The sequence below is a fragment of the Protopterus annectens genome, chromosome 3.part0 (genome assembly GCF_019279795.1).
Source record: "Protopterus annectens isolate FY-2018-M chromosome 3.part0, PAN1.0, whole genome shotgun sequence".
NCBI classification, from domain to species: Eukaryota; Metazoa; Chordata; order Ceratodontiformes; family Protopteridae; genus Protopterus; species Protopterus annectens.
The window spans coordinates 846,515,297-846,532,597 of record NC_056731.1 but is presented as its reverse complement, the minus strand read 5'-3'; the positions used below and the strand labels follow the sequence as shown (position 1 = coordinate 846,532,597).

General features: G+C 40.2%; 1 protein-coding gene across 1 annotated transcript in view; it reads right to left on the bottom strand.

The window, feature by feature from the left end:
* RELCH (RAB11 binding and LisH domain, coiled-coil and HEAT repeat containing) overlaps positions 1–17,301 on the bottom strand; it is a gene marked incomplete in the record, with an annotated part of 1,574,926 nt that overhangs the window by 111,356 nt on the left and 1,446,269 nt on the right. The window contains 1 exon segment of the mRNA XM_044065183.1: positions 16,379–16,449. Coding sequence (XP_043921118.1) covers positions 16,379–16,449 — 71 coding nt within the window.

Sequence of the window (17,301 nt, the reverse complement as noted above, 5' to 3'; positions counted from 1 at the left end):
CCTACACTCTTGCCTATTCCTGGACTTATCCAAGGCATTTGATACTCTCTCATCCTTTTCTGTTAGTTTAAAAATGAGCACTTAATTTGTCCCCATCCACTATCTCTTGGTTCAGCAGCTACCTGTCCAAAAGGCAATAATCTGTTAGATGGCTTTCTACATTGTCCCCTCCTCTGCCACTTGCCAATGGTGTGCCCCAAGGCTCCATCTTAGGACCTCTTTTATTCAACATGTTTACTAACAATCTTTATAAATCCTGCCCCAGCTCAACTCCCATCCAATATGCCTTGAGTCTGATTATTTCTCAGACCTGCTTTCCAAAAGCGAGCAAACGTTCACAAATATTGAGACCTGGTTAACCAATAACCAGCTAATACTCAATGCTAAGAAAACAAAACTACTTCTATTTCTGCCTAAATTTCTCTCTCATAACATCTCTACCTTTACTATCACCTTGTTAGACAACACCACCATCAATGTTGAAACCCATACTAAACTACTAGGGGTCATAATTGATGATACAGTAATTTATATGAAGGTCGAACTTTAGTTTATCAAAAATACTTACCAAAAGCTTGGCACAAAATAGCTAGATTTGATGCCAACACTCAACCTAAATCCCATCACTGCCTGCCCTTGAAAACACTGAAATGGCTTGAGCTCCCCAATCAACTTCTTTTCTTCTATCAACTTAATATTTCCCAAGCCATCTTCTACAAACCCGCCTTCTGCCTTAACATTTCCAAAATCTTAAATTACTACATCCCAACCAGAAAACTCAGAAACACCAGCTAAAACCTCACTGACATCTACAAACCTAAAAAATCAATTGGTGAAACCCTCTACAACTATTTTCCCTCTTATCCACTGGAATAAGCTACCTTTTATTTATTTATTTATTTATTTATTTTACATTTGTTGACCGGGCTAGTCCAGCTGGATACATATCCATTTTCAGCAGAGGCCCGGGGAGAAAAGCTCCTCGAGAGTACAAAACAATGTTTGACGTTAATCAAATAAAAACAGTAAATAAATTCAAAGTTTAACAAATAGAAGTACTATATACAATTAAGCTATTTTATGCAAAAAATAACATATTGAAATAAGTAGTTGGGTAAAAAATATGTAAAAATGTACAGTACAGGAACACACTAGAAAGAGGTGTGTTAACATAAGATACTAGAGTGACAAAGAGAGATATTAAGATATAAGAGATAGTCCAAATTAGTTGAAAGACAAGTTAAGCTTCTGGAATCCAGTATGCAGGTAGATTATGCAGACATTAAGATTTAGAAATTTAGTGAGAAGACAAGAGTTGTTAGTCTGGGTTAAGACAGGTGCATAGCCAATGTGTTTTAAGGTAGGATTTAAGCCTGATTTTGAATTGTGTAAGTGATGGTAGTGAGGTTAGGTCACTGGGAAGAGAGTTCCAGGATTTACCAACGGTGTTAGAGAATAGAGAGTCCCCTGCCTTGTTGCTGGCTTTGTGTGTTAGTACTAACATTTTAGTAGCTGAGCGCAGGGCATTAAGGTTACTGTAGGGGATGATAAGGTTGGTAAGAATTGGTGTGTTACTAGGCTGATACAGGATTTTATAGGCAAATATTAATTGATTAAGTAGAAGTAGGTTAGGTAACTCTAGCCAACCAAGATTTTTATAATTAATACAGTGGTGGGTCCTAAATGTAGAGCCAGTTGCAAATCTTGCAATATTATTGTAGGAGACTACTAGTTTGTTCATATTGGTTTTTGAGAGGTTAGTATATATAGGGGAGGCATAGAGGAGGGTAGAGATTAAGTGGGTCTGGGCAATAGTAGATCTAGCTAGTGGAGTAAGAAAGGATTTGATTCTATATAGTGAGCCTAGTTTTTTGTTAACTGTTTTTATGGTATTGTTTATGTGGGCTTCAAAGTTAAGGTTATTGTCAATTAGTACCCCTAGGAGTTTTGTGTTAGAGTCAGGGGATATAATAGTTCCGTTGTTAGAAGTGACAGTAAAGTTTAGAGGTGTGTGTCTATGGGTGGGAGTAAAAAGTAGAAGTTTGTTTTTTTTAGGATTTAGGATAAGACATTGATGTTGTAGCCAATCCTCAACTGTGTTAAACACTTTTTGGGTAAGAGATTGCAGGTCTGCTGGATTTGGGGCTGTGCAGATTAATGTGGAGTCATCAGCATATTGTATTAAGGAGGCCTGAGGAATAACAGTGTACAGGTCACTGATGAAGACAGAGAATAGAAGTGGTCCAAGTATAGAACCTTGGGGGACACCTAGTGAGATGGGGAGATAGGTTGTTCCCCCACATGACTGCTTGTTGCCTATTGGTTAAGTAGGATTCAAACCATTGTATAGAAAGAGTATCAAGGGACAGGTTTTTCAGTGTGTTTGTGGTTAACCATGTCGAAGGCTTTGGAGAGATCAATAAAGAGGGCTGAGGATAGTGTGTTGTTATTGCGATTTTTATTTATACAGTTGGAGAAGGATAAAAGGGCAGTAGTAGTACTGTGAAATGGCCTGAAACCTTGTTGGCAGCTAGCTAGCAAGTTGTTATCTATAAGGTGTTTTAACAGTTGCATATGAATGCATTTCTCCATGATTTTGGCCAAAGGAGAAAGTATGGCAATAGGTCTGTAATTGGATAGATCCCTAGAGTTTCCACCCTTATGAAGAGGGATAATATGTGCAATCTTCCATGTGATAGGAATTGCACCTTCAGAGATTGTTCTGTTAATCAGAATGGAAACTGGGTAGGCTATTGCATCTGCTGCTTTCTGTAGATATTCAGCAGGAAGGAGATCGGCAGCAATGGTGGTAGGTTTGACTTTTTGCAGAAGGGTACGGATAAGGGATGTAGAGATGGGTTTGAGATGAAATGGGGGAGGTAAGGTAGGATTATGGGATGTTAGAGGTGAGCTATTGGGAGATAGTTGGTTGGCAAGAGACTGAATGGTTTCAGTGAAGAAGGTGTTAAAGGTTCTTGCTACTTCCTTTGGATTGTCCTGGTCTGCACCTACAGGTGGGGGGGTGACAGTACGACCTGGGTGTAAGAGTATTTATACCTGCCCAAAATTTTTGGGGTTTACTTTAACCTTTAACAATCAGATCTATCACAAAGTGCCACCCATTTAAAATCTCCCTAAAAGTCCACTTTACAAATACCCGGACTTGTTCCTGTACACAACCACTGTGAGCTTAATCACCTGATCCCCTTTGCATACAGCCCCTTCTCAAGTCATATGTAATTCTAACCAGAGAACTTGAACTCCTAATACCTTTTTTCACTAAATTTCGCCACTACATATATTTACCTCCCTCCTTTTCCCACTTTGCTTAATCCCCTTTCTCAGATTTCACTTGATTCTACTATTACTCTCCTCTCTTATTCATAAATTAAAAAAAAAATCTCTAATTTTCCCTTTTACCCATAGCCACCCCCCTTTTTTTCTCTAGACACTTTACCTTCTTCTATCACCTGCTCTCTCGATCAACTTCCCCTCTGCTTCTGATTACTAATGTACATGCTGTTACTTGTAATAACTAAGATTTGATATATGGTACTTTCTGTACTCTTATCTTAAACTCTGAGTTAACTGTCATTACTTCCCTTCTAAATGGTGAAGTCCTTATGTATTGGAGATATATGAATGACTGCAACATAGTGTTTTATGGCCTTTTTTTGTAAATAACACCTTTTAAACTCTCATGCTACAAGTGGGAGTCCAAGCATTATACAGCATGTTTATATTACCTTATGTGTACTGTATTGTTTGTAAATATTTTAATGGTGTATGTAATAGTTTGTGGAGCTTTTCTCCCCGGGCCTCTGCTGAAAAAGGGCGCAAGCTCAGTCAGACATTCCCGATCAATAAATGTCAAATAAATAAATGAGGCAGAATTTCTTCCCTCTCTTTATTCGTTCTATATAAGAGATTATTTCTTAGTTTAAAATAGATGCAAGAGGCTGCAAGGGTATATTCATGGTCTTTTACTACATTTCCTATATTTTCTTTTATTTTAGTTACGGTATTATCTTTCTACTGTGTTGTTTTGGAGTTTATGAGATTTACTAAAGGATTATTTCTCACATTATCTTGTTTGGGAGGGGAAAGTGTTTTCCTCTCCTAAAAATATTACAACAATGAGTAAAAAGGTCACATAGCCAAACCAATCAGTAAAAACTAAAATCAAAAAATCAAGCAAAACTAGAGTTTCCACTGTGTGATTCCTTTACTCTCTTGCATTAGAAGCACATGGGATATATACAAGTGACCCTTTAAGGACCATTACGGTGTGATTATGGATATCAGCTGGGTAAAACAACCCTGTGTTTCTAAAGGTTAGCCAAACAGTCCACTTATGCTGTGCTGATGAAGCCACAGGAAGGCTGAAACATGCATGCCCACAGCTAGTGGGCTTTGGCTTTATTCTGCAGAATTTGTCCATAACAGACTTAAAAAGAAAAAAGTCATGGGCATTGGGAATTGCCATATAGCTGAAACACCTGTTGTCCTTAAAGAGTCACTTGCAAATATCCCATGTGCCTCTAATGCAAGAGGTTTAAGGAATCGTACAGTGGAAACTCTAGTTTGGCTAGATTTTTCTTTTAGTTTTTTTCTCCTAAAAATATCTGTGCAGCAGCTTCCACAATGTCTTCCTCTACAAATGGCAGTTCTAAAAAAATCACTCCTCTTTGGGTCATAGAATCCCATTGATAAGAATCTCTCAATTGTATCCCCTTATTTACACTACCCATATCTCCCTTCCTGTGTTCACTTTATGCCAGAGGTTTTCACTAATGTGCCCTTCTTTCTCTATGTCTGTTTCTGTTCTACCATCTTTTATAATAATTATTTGTGCTTGCTTCTGTTTCATACTGATTTATGCCTCTGTTCTTGTACTAATGTCTTTTATGGTTTTGGACTTTTGTCACCCTTTTATTGTGGCACTGTTCTGAAGACTGACGGGATCCTTCCCACTGCCTTATCAAATTCTAGTTTTATAATTTTTATACCAACTCCCTTTTCTTGGTTTTGATTTTGTACAGTCATATGACAGTCAATACCTTGCTTTTCCCCACTTACACTCTTATGCTGAATTTGCCATACTGAGTCAATATATTCTCTCTCCTAACAAATCTTCCACAGCATCTTAAAATAGGGAAAATCTTTCCCTAACATTAACTCATGCATGAACTCAGTAGTTACAGCTATTGGAAGTAATAATTTCCTTAAGCAGATTTCTACATGAACAAGGGGATGTCTGTTTTTGTTACCACAAATACATACTACCTAAGTTTTCTTACTGTTGACAATTTTGTTTACACAACAGGGAGTGCCTGGCAAGGGACATTATGTTTTCCACATCTAACAGAGCTTGTACTTCCCTTCCTTCTAAAAATACAGTACACTTTACAACGTTAGTTACAATACAGTGACATAAGGCTGATTCAGATACCTTAGCTATAAGTTATATCACATTCTATAGGAACAGATTCATCCAATACATGAACTTCAGCTCTCAGATTCTTACTGGCATACATTTCTTCGATATTAACAGCATACTACTTAGCAATGTGACCTTTTCTCCTACCTTAGCAGAAAATTAACGTTTTACTTGCTGATTTTGACTTCACAGAAGGTTCTACCCTTAAAACAGTTTTATCTTTAGGGCTAGACTACTGTTTTTAAACACCGTCTCATCAATTAATAAACACTCAACCAGAGTTGCTAGCTTATCAGAGTCCTTGAGATCAGTTTGCTAACACCCATTTTCTTATTTTATTTGGCAATTCTCCCCTATATCTATCTACTGTTAAAGTATTGAACATTTTCCCTTTACTGTTGATACAAGGTTCAATCCAAAGTTTTAAAATGTGCTTTAAGTCTCAAATCTTCACACTTAACAGTTTAACTATCCTAAGGGTAAAGTTAAGAATCTGAATTGCCTGCACTTCATGGGTTATAACAGACCTGACTAACAGTTTTTTCTTAACCTTACTATAATCCTTGCAGTCAGTTTTCATCCATGTTGACACATGCCTTTACTGCTGTTCCTGTTAGCTGGGATGCCAAGATTCTTACCCACTTCACTCAATTCCAGTTTGCTCAGGTTGCAACGTAATCAAAAGTAACCAAGTAAGATTCCAAATAAAAAGCAAGCAAAGCAAGTAATCATTGTGCTTAAATTTCAAGTTTGCACCCTTTTACAGTACATTACATATTTCTGGTGGTAGAAGGAGACAGTTATCCTTAGCAGCCAGCCCTTTAAATGCATTTACATTTTACATTCCTTCCATCCCTATCCAACTTGTTCTTTCTCAACCTATTACTTCCCTCTTAAGGGTCTAAGTTCATGTAACACTGAATATACTGAGACAAACTGTCTGACTTTACTTGTCCACCACACATTATACTGTTGTGGGGATCCAAAGACAGAGTGTCTCACTAAAATATTTCTCTGTGGGGAACCCCATAACATAGAGGTGCTTGCTTCCATACTCCAATTACTATATTTAGAAATTCTGAAGCTAAATCAACTCATAGTAGAGGAAATGTATTTATTCCATTATTGCTCAACTGCTTCAATTTCAGAGTGCACATATTTAGACCAGAAGGTAAATCCCCCACTTCAGGGGGTGCAGATCCCTGCAAATATGATTTTTAAATAGACTGTATCAGTGGTAAAACTGGTGGTGAGACTTCAAGGTCAGGCAAATTTGTTAGTGGTAACTGCACTGATGATTAAATGAAAGCATCCCCTCCTGAACGTCTAAGGTCAAGTAGAGGGCTGTGGATCCATGCAATGAACAACCAGAATGTATGGTAGAGAGAAAACCCACAGAATCAGGTTTTACTGAAAAAGTGTCTTTTGTTCATGAACTTATAATGCTTGTTCTCCTGGAGTGTGCTGAGCTCAAGGAAGGCATTCAGATTTTCCCTTACACTGCATTTGGTTAATAAGCACTTAGTTCCCAGGAGTTTTACTACTCTTCCACATGTACAAGGATACAACACTATATGTCTTTCAATCCTACAGCTCTTCTGAATTCATCAGTGATACTCTTCCACATGTTCAAGGATACAGCACTATATGTCTTTTAATCCTGCAGCCCTTCTGAATTCGTCAGCAATATGATGAAAATGTGCCAGTATACTGGCCTGATATCTAAGGAACTTAGGATGCAGCATATCTGTATACATCTTCGCTTAGGGCAGACAAGTCTCTTCTTCATCTACTCTGCCATTATGCTGGTTGCCCCCAATGTTCTTTCTCATTCTAGTTACCTCTCTCCAAACATGGCAGTCTCCTCTTTGCTTTCCTTTGTAAGAGATGAAAGTATTAATTTAATCCATCTACCCCTCCCTCTCCTTCTACATTTACTCAGCTTAGCCAGTTATCCTCCTTCCTTCTTTTCTGTTAAATACCTATAAGCCTTTGTTCCTATTGTTGACTTCCTATATCCCCTAATCATTACCCTCATGTTTACAAGAAGAAATACGGACATTCCCTTCTTTATTGTTCACTTCTTCTAAAATCCTTGTGGACAGCCCAGGGAGTAATTTGTCCTTGCACCATTCCTATTCTACTGAAAGAGACTGCTTTAAAACAGTAAGTCAGAAAATATTAACACGTTTTACAACTTGCTCATATGCAACAGAGGATAAAGGTTGTTTGTTTTATGTCTCCCCCTCTTAAATGATCCTGCTATGTGCTCCTCATTTCAAACATTGACACTGAAGCAGCACAACTGAAACACTAACATGAATATAAAGTTACTGATTAGTTCAACTTGCAGGAAAAGCCATTCTGACACACAGGGACAGCAGAAGGGTAGTAACCATCCACTGCTAAAGGCTTTCTCATAAATAAACTGATATAGAGTACTTAAACATCGGTTTGACCTGACATTGAAGACTCAACTGCATGGATAACTGGTAAGAAGTACACAAGCAGTACTACTCATCCGAGAGAGGCATGATCTGAATAAAGGCCTAATGGCAAGGGCTCAAAAGTCAGAATCCTAAAGCACCAGGGTGTGAAAAGTCGACAATGGTTCTAAGCATGCAAGCTGAATCCTCTGGGATTCATTCCTTGCTTGTCAGACTCTGCAACTTTGGAACTCAAAACTCAACATATAGCAGACAGCTGCCTAGAGTCAGTGGTTAAGATGGCCTTTTTAGTAATGGACTCCAGCTTCTTACTGGAGAATTTGCAGTTTTTTTTCCGACTTTTTTTTTTTTTTTTTTTTTTTTTTTAAGTACTATGCAAAAGACACACTGAAAAAGGACAGCTTTATGAGGAATTTACAACCTACAGTCACACGAACACACACAGAGACACAGATGCACACACTTTTTTTGGAGTGGAGACACACCTGATGCCCCGAGATCTTGGACATTCCTAATGCAACAGCAAATTAATAAACAATAAAATCAAAAACTCAAAATAAAATGAAAAGAAAAATGGTTCCCAAACAGGGTAGTTACTTACCCAGCTATGGAAGTCAATAACCTGTAGAGCTCTATGGATGGTATAAAAATGTAGCAAATGCTTGCCACATTGCAGGACGGTCTGCTACAGTGTAAAAATAAAACAGATTTTTGTTTAACTGAGGGCTATAGCACTCTATGTGTGCTACACGTACGAAAAAGAGCTTTTTTTGTTCATTTATGGAGAAGGGCAGCCAGACTGGGGGACAGCAATTCAACTAGACTATGTTAAAGCAGGACACATTTATTCTTAATGTCAAGAAAGACAGTAATAACTCAATACTGCATGCTATTGTGGGCACTTGCTAAATAAACTTATGACTGTCATTAAAAAAAAATATTTAGTTTTACTTCCACGGATTTAAGTTTGCCATTACGCACCTAGATTCAGAAGGGCCAACAATTCAATGTTTAGGTTTATTTATTCATTAACTTTTTTACCCCCTAGCTAAAACCCATGTTGACAGAAATGCTTCTTTCAGATTTCTGGGACAACATGAGTGCAGTACTCTGATTAAGGTGCTTCTTCAAAGTCCCAAGAATGTATGCAAATGAAGAATGAGCAAATCTAACATATGATCACGTAAAGGCTTCTTAGCAGCTCAGTCTATTTTCTGTGTTTTATTGCCAAATGTATGGAAAATGCAGATGAAGGCACCAAACTACAGACGAAACAGAAAATCAGGAAAACAGGATATGAATATGTACATTAAGGCACAATGGCAATAAGCTCCAGATACAGACTTGTGAAGGTTTGGCTACAAGGTACAATAAGACTGGGAGTATGCTGAAAATGTATACAATTGGAAAAAAATATAAATAAAGGGTACTTTTCTGTTAACGGGGCAGCAGGCAAAATCTGCTTCGCACTACCTGATAAGTAAAAGAAGCCGTAATAAGCACAGTTTCTCCAGCCTGATAAGTAAAATAAGCCATTAGAAAGTGTGACAGGATGAGGGAGTTAAATGGGAGCAATAGTTGAAATCATGACAACAATTCATCTAAGCACTGACATTGTTGGTACAAAGACAGAAAAACACATACACATATTCAGGCGCCATTATTTTTTTCTTTAGCGCAAAGTAAACATGGATTTTCACTAATTAACTAACTTCTAGAATCAGATGTAAAACTACACAGGTGAAGGTAAGGCTGTGTGCTGACGTCGCTCGCCACTCAGATGTGCAGTTGAAGACTTGGCTGGTCTTGCTTTGTTTATGCAATGGGGCAGTTTGACCTCGGCGGTTATGTCAAGTGCAAAGTACATTCATTTTGTAAAAAAGACGTGTTGAGCTGCAAAAATATATATACACAGCGCTTCTTGGAAATGAAACCACAAGGGAAGGTCGGCCCAAAAAAACATTACTACACAGGACGCCTCTATGTCAACTCTCTAGATTTTACCTCATATTTTCCATGTGTTCCTCATAACAGCAATTCACAGAAGGGCTTGGGGGGCTCAGATGCTTACCAACAAGTCCTGGATACAGCAAATCTGTACCTGGACTACACTAGTTATTGGAAAGGCAGGGACCAAACGCAAAACGGGCTTTTAGTGTCCCTCCTCCTCTAGTCCAGGTACAGATTTGCTGTTTCCAGGACTCTCTGTAAGCTTCTGAGCCCCTCAAGCCTTTCTGTGTTGGAAGGAAGCCTTCTAGCTTATCAGTGGGAGTGGTAAGCATCAGATAGCCTATTTACCACAAGAGGAGTGGTCCCTGGCTCAGAAATTGTAGCTACTGGCTGTTTTAGCATTTTTTTTCCATCTCTTTCAACTTTCTGGTTTGAAAGCCGCACTTGTGCCTGCTTCCCACTTTTCCTATAACCAGCCTAGTCCGGTTAGAGTTGCTGTATCCAGGATTGTTAGTAAGCTTCTGAGCCCCCCAAGCCTTTCTGTGTTGGAGGGAAACCTTCTAGCTTATCAGTGGGAGTGGTAAGCACTAGGTAGCCTATCCTCCACGGGAAGAGAGTGTTTTGGCCCAGAAATTGTAGTTTATTTGGCCGTTTGGGCAGTTTTCCATCTCTTTCAACTTGCTGGCTTAAAAGCCTATGTTTGTACTTGTACCCCGCCTTTCCTGTAACTAGTCTAGTCCAGGTACAGATTTGCTGTAGCCAGGACTCTTTGTAAGCTTCTGAGCCTCCCAAGCCTTTCTGTGTTGGAGGGAAGCCTTCTAGCTCATCAGTGGGAGTGGTAAGCATTAGGTAGCCTATCTACCACAAGAGGAGTGGTTCCTGGCCCAGAAATTGTAACTATTGGCCGTTTGGGCAGTTTTTTTCCATCTCTTTCAATGCTCTGGTTTAAAAGCCGCAAATGCGCTTGTTTCCCACCTTTCCTCTAACTAGCCTAGTCCAGATATAGAGTTACTGTATCCAGGACTGTTGGTAAGCTTCTGAGCCCCGCAAGCCTTTCTGTGCTGGAGGAAAGCCTTCTAGCTTATCAGTGGGAGAGGTAAGCATTAGGTAGCCTGTCTATCATGAGAGGAGAGGTTCTTGGCCCAGAAATTGTAGTTTATTGACCATTTGGACAGTTTGTCTGTCGCTTTCAACTTTCTGGTTTAAAAGACCACATCTGCGCTTGTTTCCCATCTTTCCTGTAACTAACCTACTTGGTAGCACTAGAAAGCCTTAAACTGATACAACCCTTCTAGCTTAGAAGAGAGACTTTGGAGTGATTAAGTATCAGTTTTCTGTACTTTCTTGCTGTACTTAACTGTTTTCTGTCTAAATGCAGATTTTCCAGCATTTATTGTGATTTAAAAGCTTGTTTTTTTCACATATTGTACTTATTTGACTGCCTGCACTTAAAAAATTTTTGGTTAAATAATCTGTTTAACTGTTGTAGGCTACATACTAAAGTGCGATAGCCTTTTCTGATCATTTGTAGTCGTTTAAAGCTGTTTTAAGTGTATTTTTTACTGTTTTTGCCTTATGTTTTCAAACAAATTCCTTCTTTCCCGCTTTTCTAAGCTAGTATAGTCCAGTTTTCAGGCTAGTGCTAAATTCAGGGGTGTGATACTAGTTTCTGAGTTGCCCATACTTTACTTATATAGAAGGAAGTCTCTCTGTTCACCTGTGAGAGAGGGGAGCTTTGAGCAACCTATCTGTCCCTAGAGGAGTGGTTCCAGCCCAGAAGTTAGTAGTTTATTGGCCATTTTGGGCTAATTTCTATCTCTTTCATTTCCCTACTATAAAAACCACATTTGCACGGTTTTGCGCACCAGGCAGTGCCGGTTAGCTACGGTTAAATTATTCCTGGCTCCACTCTCTTCTTCAGTTTTTCCCTTGAAACTAGTCTTAACTCTCAACCTAAGTACTCAACCAGCATCTTACAGCCCAGCACTTGCTCAGACCTAATAGCAAGCACTAATATACCCTGACACTGATTGCCCAGCAGGGCAAGGCTCTTTATTCACCCCTCACCAACCAAGCGACTAAGCAGTTCACCCTACTATTCAGGTATGACCAAAGGGCAACTTCAGGTGCACTCTCCAGTCCAGCTGGTGAATCTGGGTATCCTGAGGCAATGTTACAACTGCCTCATGTACACAGATAACCTTCTCCTCCTACCACAAAACACTAACATATGCAAGAGATGCAATTATACAGCCAAACTGGAAGCTAAGCTGTCTCCACCCAAGACTGGAACAGACAGTCAAGAGGAGAAGGTTAACACCTGCACCACAACTCCAGCCGCACACAGACCTACTAAAACAGCACCGGCAAAAAATACACAAAATCATACTCGGAAGCTCTAAATAAAAACCTGCAAAAGCATCAGAGACCTCCAAAGCAGACACCCAAACAACCTGCACTTCCCGTCACAAACCAGACAACACAAAACACAAAATCAGTGTGCCACACAATCACAGCCCTTAAGGCGAAATAACATACCTAACACACTAGTAATAGGTGACTCTATAGTCAGGCACACTGACGTCCCGCTCACTAGGCTTGACAAGCAGAAGGTTACTGTTAGCTGCCTGTCAGGAGCCAGAATCCGCCACATAACACAAGCACTCAGGTCACTCCAGAACAAGTACAAATATGACTCTGTCATTGTTCATGTTGGTGTGAATGACCAGAGACGTACCTCCCTGGACTACATGAAAAGAGACACGGAAGAGCTCTCTGATCATGTAGCCCAGGCTGGTATGACCCAGACCCTGAATAGCATCCTGCCCGCACCAAGAATGATACCTCAGTATAAAGAAAATATGATCAATTTCAACAATTGGCTAAGCTTCTGGTGTCATTCAAAGGGGATCCAGTGTCTGCCAGCCTTGGACGACATGCTCGCAAGCCACGTTGCCTTGCAAGAGACGGCTTGCACCTGTCACCCCTAAGCTTTCGAATAATGGCCAAGGCTCTTGCTGCCCTCATAGTGCCTTTTTAGGCAAGGCTCAAAAGTCAAAGCCACCTCCGTAAACAGCACAATTAACAAAAAACTGAGGGTTATGCTACTCAATGCCAGGAGTTTAAATCTCAAAATGCACGTGCTCGAAGCACTCCTCAGTATGGAGAACGTCGACATCTGTGCAGTAACTGAAACCTGGTTCAAGGCTCCAGAGAGCACCCCAGCACTACTGGGCTACAACTCCTACCATACGTTTCAGCCACAGAACACGGACTGAAACACAAAAGGAGGGGGTGTATCCATATTCATCAAGGATACCTACACCTCCAGGTTAGTGGCGCAGCATGATACCTCTGAGATCATCCATGTGCAACTAACATCGGGCAAACCTGCAATGCAAATTGTGGCCTGCTACAGATCAGCCTCCATGACCCAGGACCACTACTCCACCTTTCTGGAGACACTGGAAAACATAAAGGTCCTACCAAACACCCTGATATTGGGACATTTCAATTACCCTACCATTCACTGGGAAAACTACTCTAGTACAAAGTACCAGGCCCAGCGCTTCCTGGAATTAATCAACTCAAATGCCCTGGATCAGCTGGTAAACTCCCCTACTAGAGGTGAAAACATATTGGACCTGGTCATCACCAACATGGGCGACAGGTGTTCCACTGGTTAGATCAGACCATAAACTAATCACTCTGGATGTCCACACCCCACTGCCACCCTCAACTAAGGAAACCACAGTAAAATCTTTACTAAAGCAAACTTCACCTTACTTAAGAGAGAGGTGGTAAGTTTCACAGCCCCCACGCTAAAGGATAACGCTGCCCAAGATGCAGAAACCTTTATAAATGCACTCCATGAGTACCTACAAGGATGCACGAATCGTGCCCTCCCCAGCAAAACCAAGACTCAGTCCTCTAAAAGAAGGAAACCAGTTTGGTGGACCCCTGCAATAAACAGGCTATACAATAGGAGGAGCAAACTAGTTCAGAAAAAAAGCAAATCCCAAGAAGGAAAGACATCCCTGATCAGTATCAGTAAGAAACTAAAGTCCCTCATGAAATCATCCAAGGCTAACTTTGAAAGAAAAATAGCCAAGGATTCAAAAGATAACCACAAAGCCTTCTTTAGCTATGTTAAGAATCTAAGTGGCAACTTGCAGATATGCACTGAACTAGTGCAAAACAGCACAAAATATACTGAACCTACTGATGTTGCCAACATCCTGGCAGATAGATTCAGTGTAAACTTCACCCCCATCTCACCTCCAAAAGGGTCCACAACATTACCGGAAAAGTGTAGTGTCCCAAAAATCACAGACGCACAGGTGAAAACAGCCCTTTCAAAAGCCAAAAACACAGCGTCAATGGGACCAGATGGTGTCCCAGGCTGCGTCTTGCACAAACTACAGAACGAACTAACCCCCACCTAAACAGGCTGTTCAACCTCAGCCTCTCCACAGGCTACATGCCTATAGAATGGCACACCGCAACGGTTATTCCTCTCCATAAAGGAAGGGCCACAACTGACCCTGGTAACCTGAGTAGCCTGGTCTGCAAGGCTATGGAGCGCATCATCAAGGAACTCATTAACAAAGACATTGGGAACCTCCAAACACTTGACCTGACCCAGTTCAGCTTTAAGGGCAGATCATGCCTACTAAACCTGGTTGACTTCTTTGAGACAGTCACCAAGGCCATAGATGAGGGAAAGGTGGTTCACACAGCCTACCTTGACCTCGCCAAGGCTTTTAACACCATTCCCCACTCGAGTATTACAGAAAAACTCACCAGCCTGAACATAAACTCCTACTTCACGAGATGGGTTGCCAACTGGCTTACAGACAGAACTCACGATAAAAATTGCAGGCTCCAGGTCCAACTCTAAACCAGTCACAAGTGGTGTCCCGCAAGGCTCGGTCCTGGGACCCCTGCTGTTCAGCATATACTTCTCAGAAGTACAGGCAAACACAGGAGGACTATGGCTAACCAAGTTCGTCGATGACTGCAAACTGGGAGCCATAACTGACTCTCCGGCTGACACGGACATCCTCCACAAGGGCCTTACTGAGATGGACACCTGGTGTCAAAGTCATGGCTTCAAGCTAAATGCCAAAAAATGCATAGTCATCCCATTAGGGAAAAACAAAACACCCACGAATTACCACACAGGTGGCAGCCCCCTTAATACAGAAGAGGTAAGAGATCTGGGGACCCAGGTAGATAGTTAATCTCTCCATTGACAATCATATTGCCAAAGTAGTTAGGAAATCCTTCTATGTGGCCCATCTAATTACTAAAGGGTTCGCATCTAGAAATAAAGAGGTTATAGTGCCCCTCTACTCGTCACTCATTAGACCCATCATAGAGTACAATTCCCCATTTGGGATGTAACTCACAAGACACTTCCAACAGCTGGAAAGACCACAAACGTACCTCATCAAGAGGATTACTGGCCTCAAACATATGTCCTATGCAGCCCAACTGAAAAAACTCCGTCTGTACTCAGTGGCATATCGCTGACTCAGAGGTGATCTCTGCCTGACTTACAAAGCCATGTCCAACTCGGAATTGATGGACATGCTCCACCTAAAGAAATACAACTCACTGTGAGCCACGCACTCTAGTGAGCTAAATCTCACCACAACAATAAACAGAACATGCTGGAGGGCTAAATTCCTGTCACAGAGACTCCCCCATGCTTTTGAACAAAATACCAAATTACATCAGGCAGAGCCCCTCACTAACACTCTTCAACAGAAACCTTTACGAGTGGATGGGTAACAGAAAATACACCCCTGCGATCACTTCATTGGCTCTGCTTGACAGAGGCTCAGTTAATTAATCAATGGGGCAGCGAAAGCTGACACACTCTGGCTAGGCTTATAAATGCCCTCGGGCAGATAGCCTAGTACCTACCTATGAACCTATAAAAGTTGTGACTTTCTAGCAATTTAGTGATGACTGAAACCACTACATAATGGAATACATTTGGATGTCTAACTTCATATCTTTCAGAAAGTACAGGGTAATGCAAACAGTGGAATTTCAGCAACTTTTCCACTGTTGCCCCATTAACGGAAAAGTACCAAATAAAGATTTGTTTTTTAAACTAATGTCTTATTTACTAAGACTAAATAAACCATGGTTAATTAAAAAAACGTGAAATTAGTAGCGATACAAAGTGCACATTATAAAAAGGCAATTGTACCAACATCACACTTGAAATAATATGCTCACTTTTTGAACTCAAATGAGCTGGCAGTGCAGTTTCCTTTGCTTGCTTTCCTTTAAAGATTCTATGTAATGCCACATCACAGTGATTCTGCAGTTCTGTTCTGGAGTTACATGGGAGATAAAAACTTTAATGTAATGGCATAGTTAACAGTTAAATATATCTCTTCTAGTAAGACTCCTAGGCTCCATTTGATAACATCACAGATTTTTGTTATAAATGACAGATACTGCATGCAATACAGAAAGGTGAATGCAGAAAACTATGAAGAGAATATAATGACATGGAACTTACCCCTGAGGTTCTTGCACATTTTTGTTCTCCACCTTCTGTTCACATTCTTTTATCATGGAACTTAAAATAACCTGAAACAGAAAAAACAGTAGTCGAACAATAAATATAAAATGAAAGGCACACTAGCAAGGAAGGAATGCTATTACCTTCAGTAGCCATTACAGTAAATCTGATACAGTATGTGAGTGCGCAAAAATTGGGCAAAAATACACTACGCTTAAAGATGAAGTGCAAAGGTGCTTTTCTTACTGTTACTTTCTGCAGTAACTATACTCATTATATAACGACGACTTTCTGATTATAAAATATGTGCTTTTTACTTTACTTTCTTCAATGGAACTATGCTTATTAAATTTAATAAACTAGTGCTTGTATTTCTGGTATGCAGCTGCTGGGTACTTGTAGATTCTGAATCATGTGGCCCTGTACTTTGATGCTACAATAGGATAAACAGGTTGCAGTGGATAGCCACGTTTTCTTAGTCTGCAGCAGATTTAAACACAAAGCAAGACAAACTGCACAAGCAATCAGTCACTCAGTCAGGCAATCAGATAATAAACCAATAAAGACTAATATTTATAGTCAAATAAACCATGACAAGAGAGAAATGGAACAGGATACGTTTCTTACTAAAGTGTGTAATAACACACATGTAATACTGTAAAATAAAATTGTCCCCCTCCCCCATGGGATGATCAATCATGAAAAAAATAATTAGGGTTACATAAATTACTGCAATGACAGCCTACAGTAAATTATGTTTTTGTATGCTATACATCAACTGAATTAGTGCTGGAATGAAAAATATTCATTGAATTGAATGAGCTTCTCAGCAAGGCTGAAGGTCCACCTGTATGTGAGACTACATACTGCAGACATACGTGTTGGGAGGTCAGACTACCTGCAGTAGACAGAGTTCCATA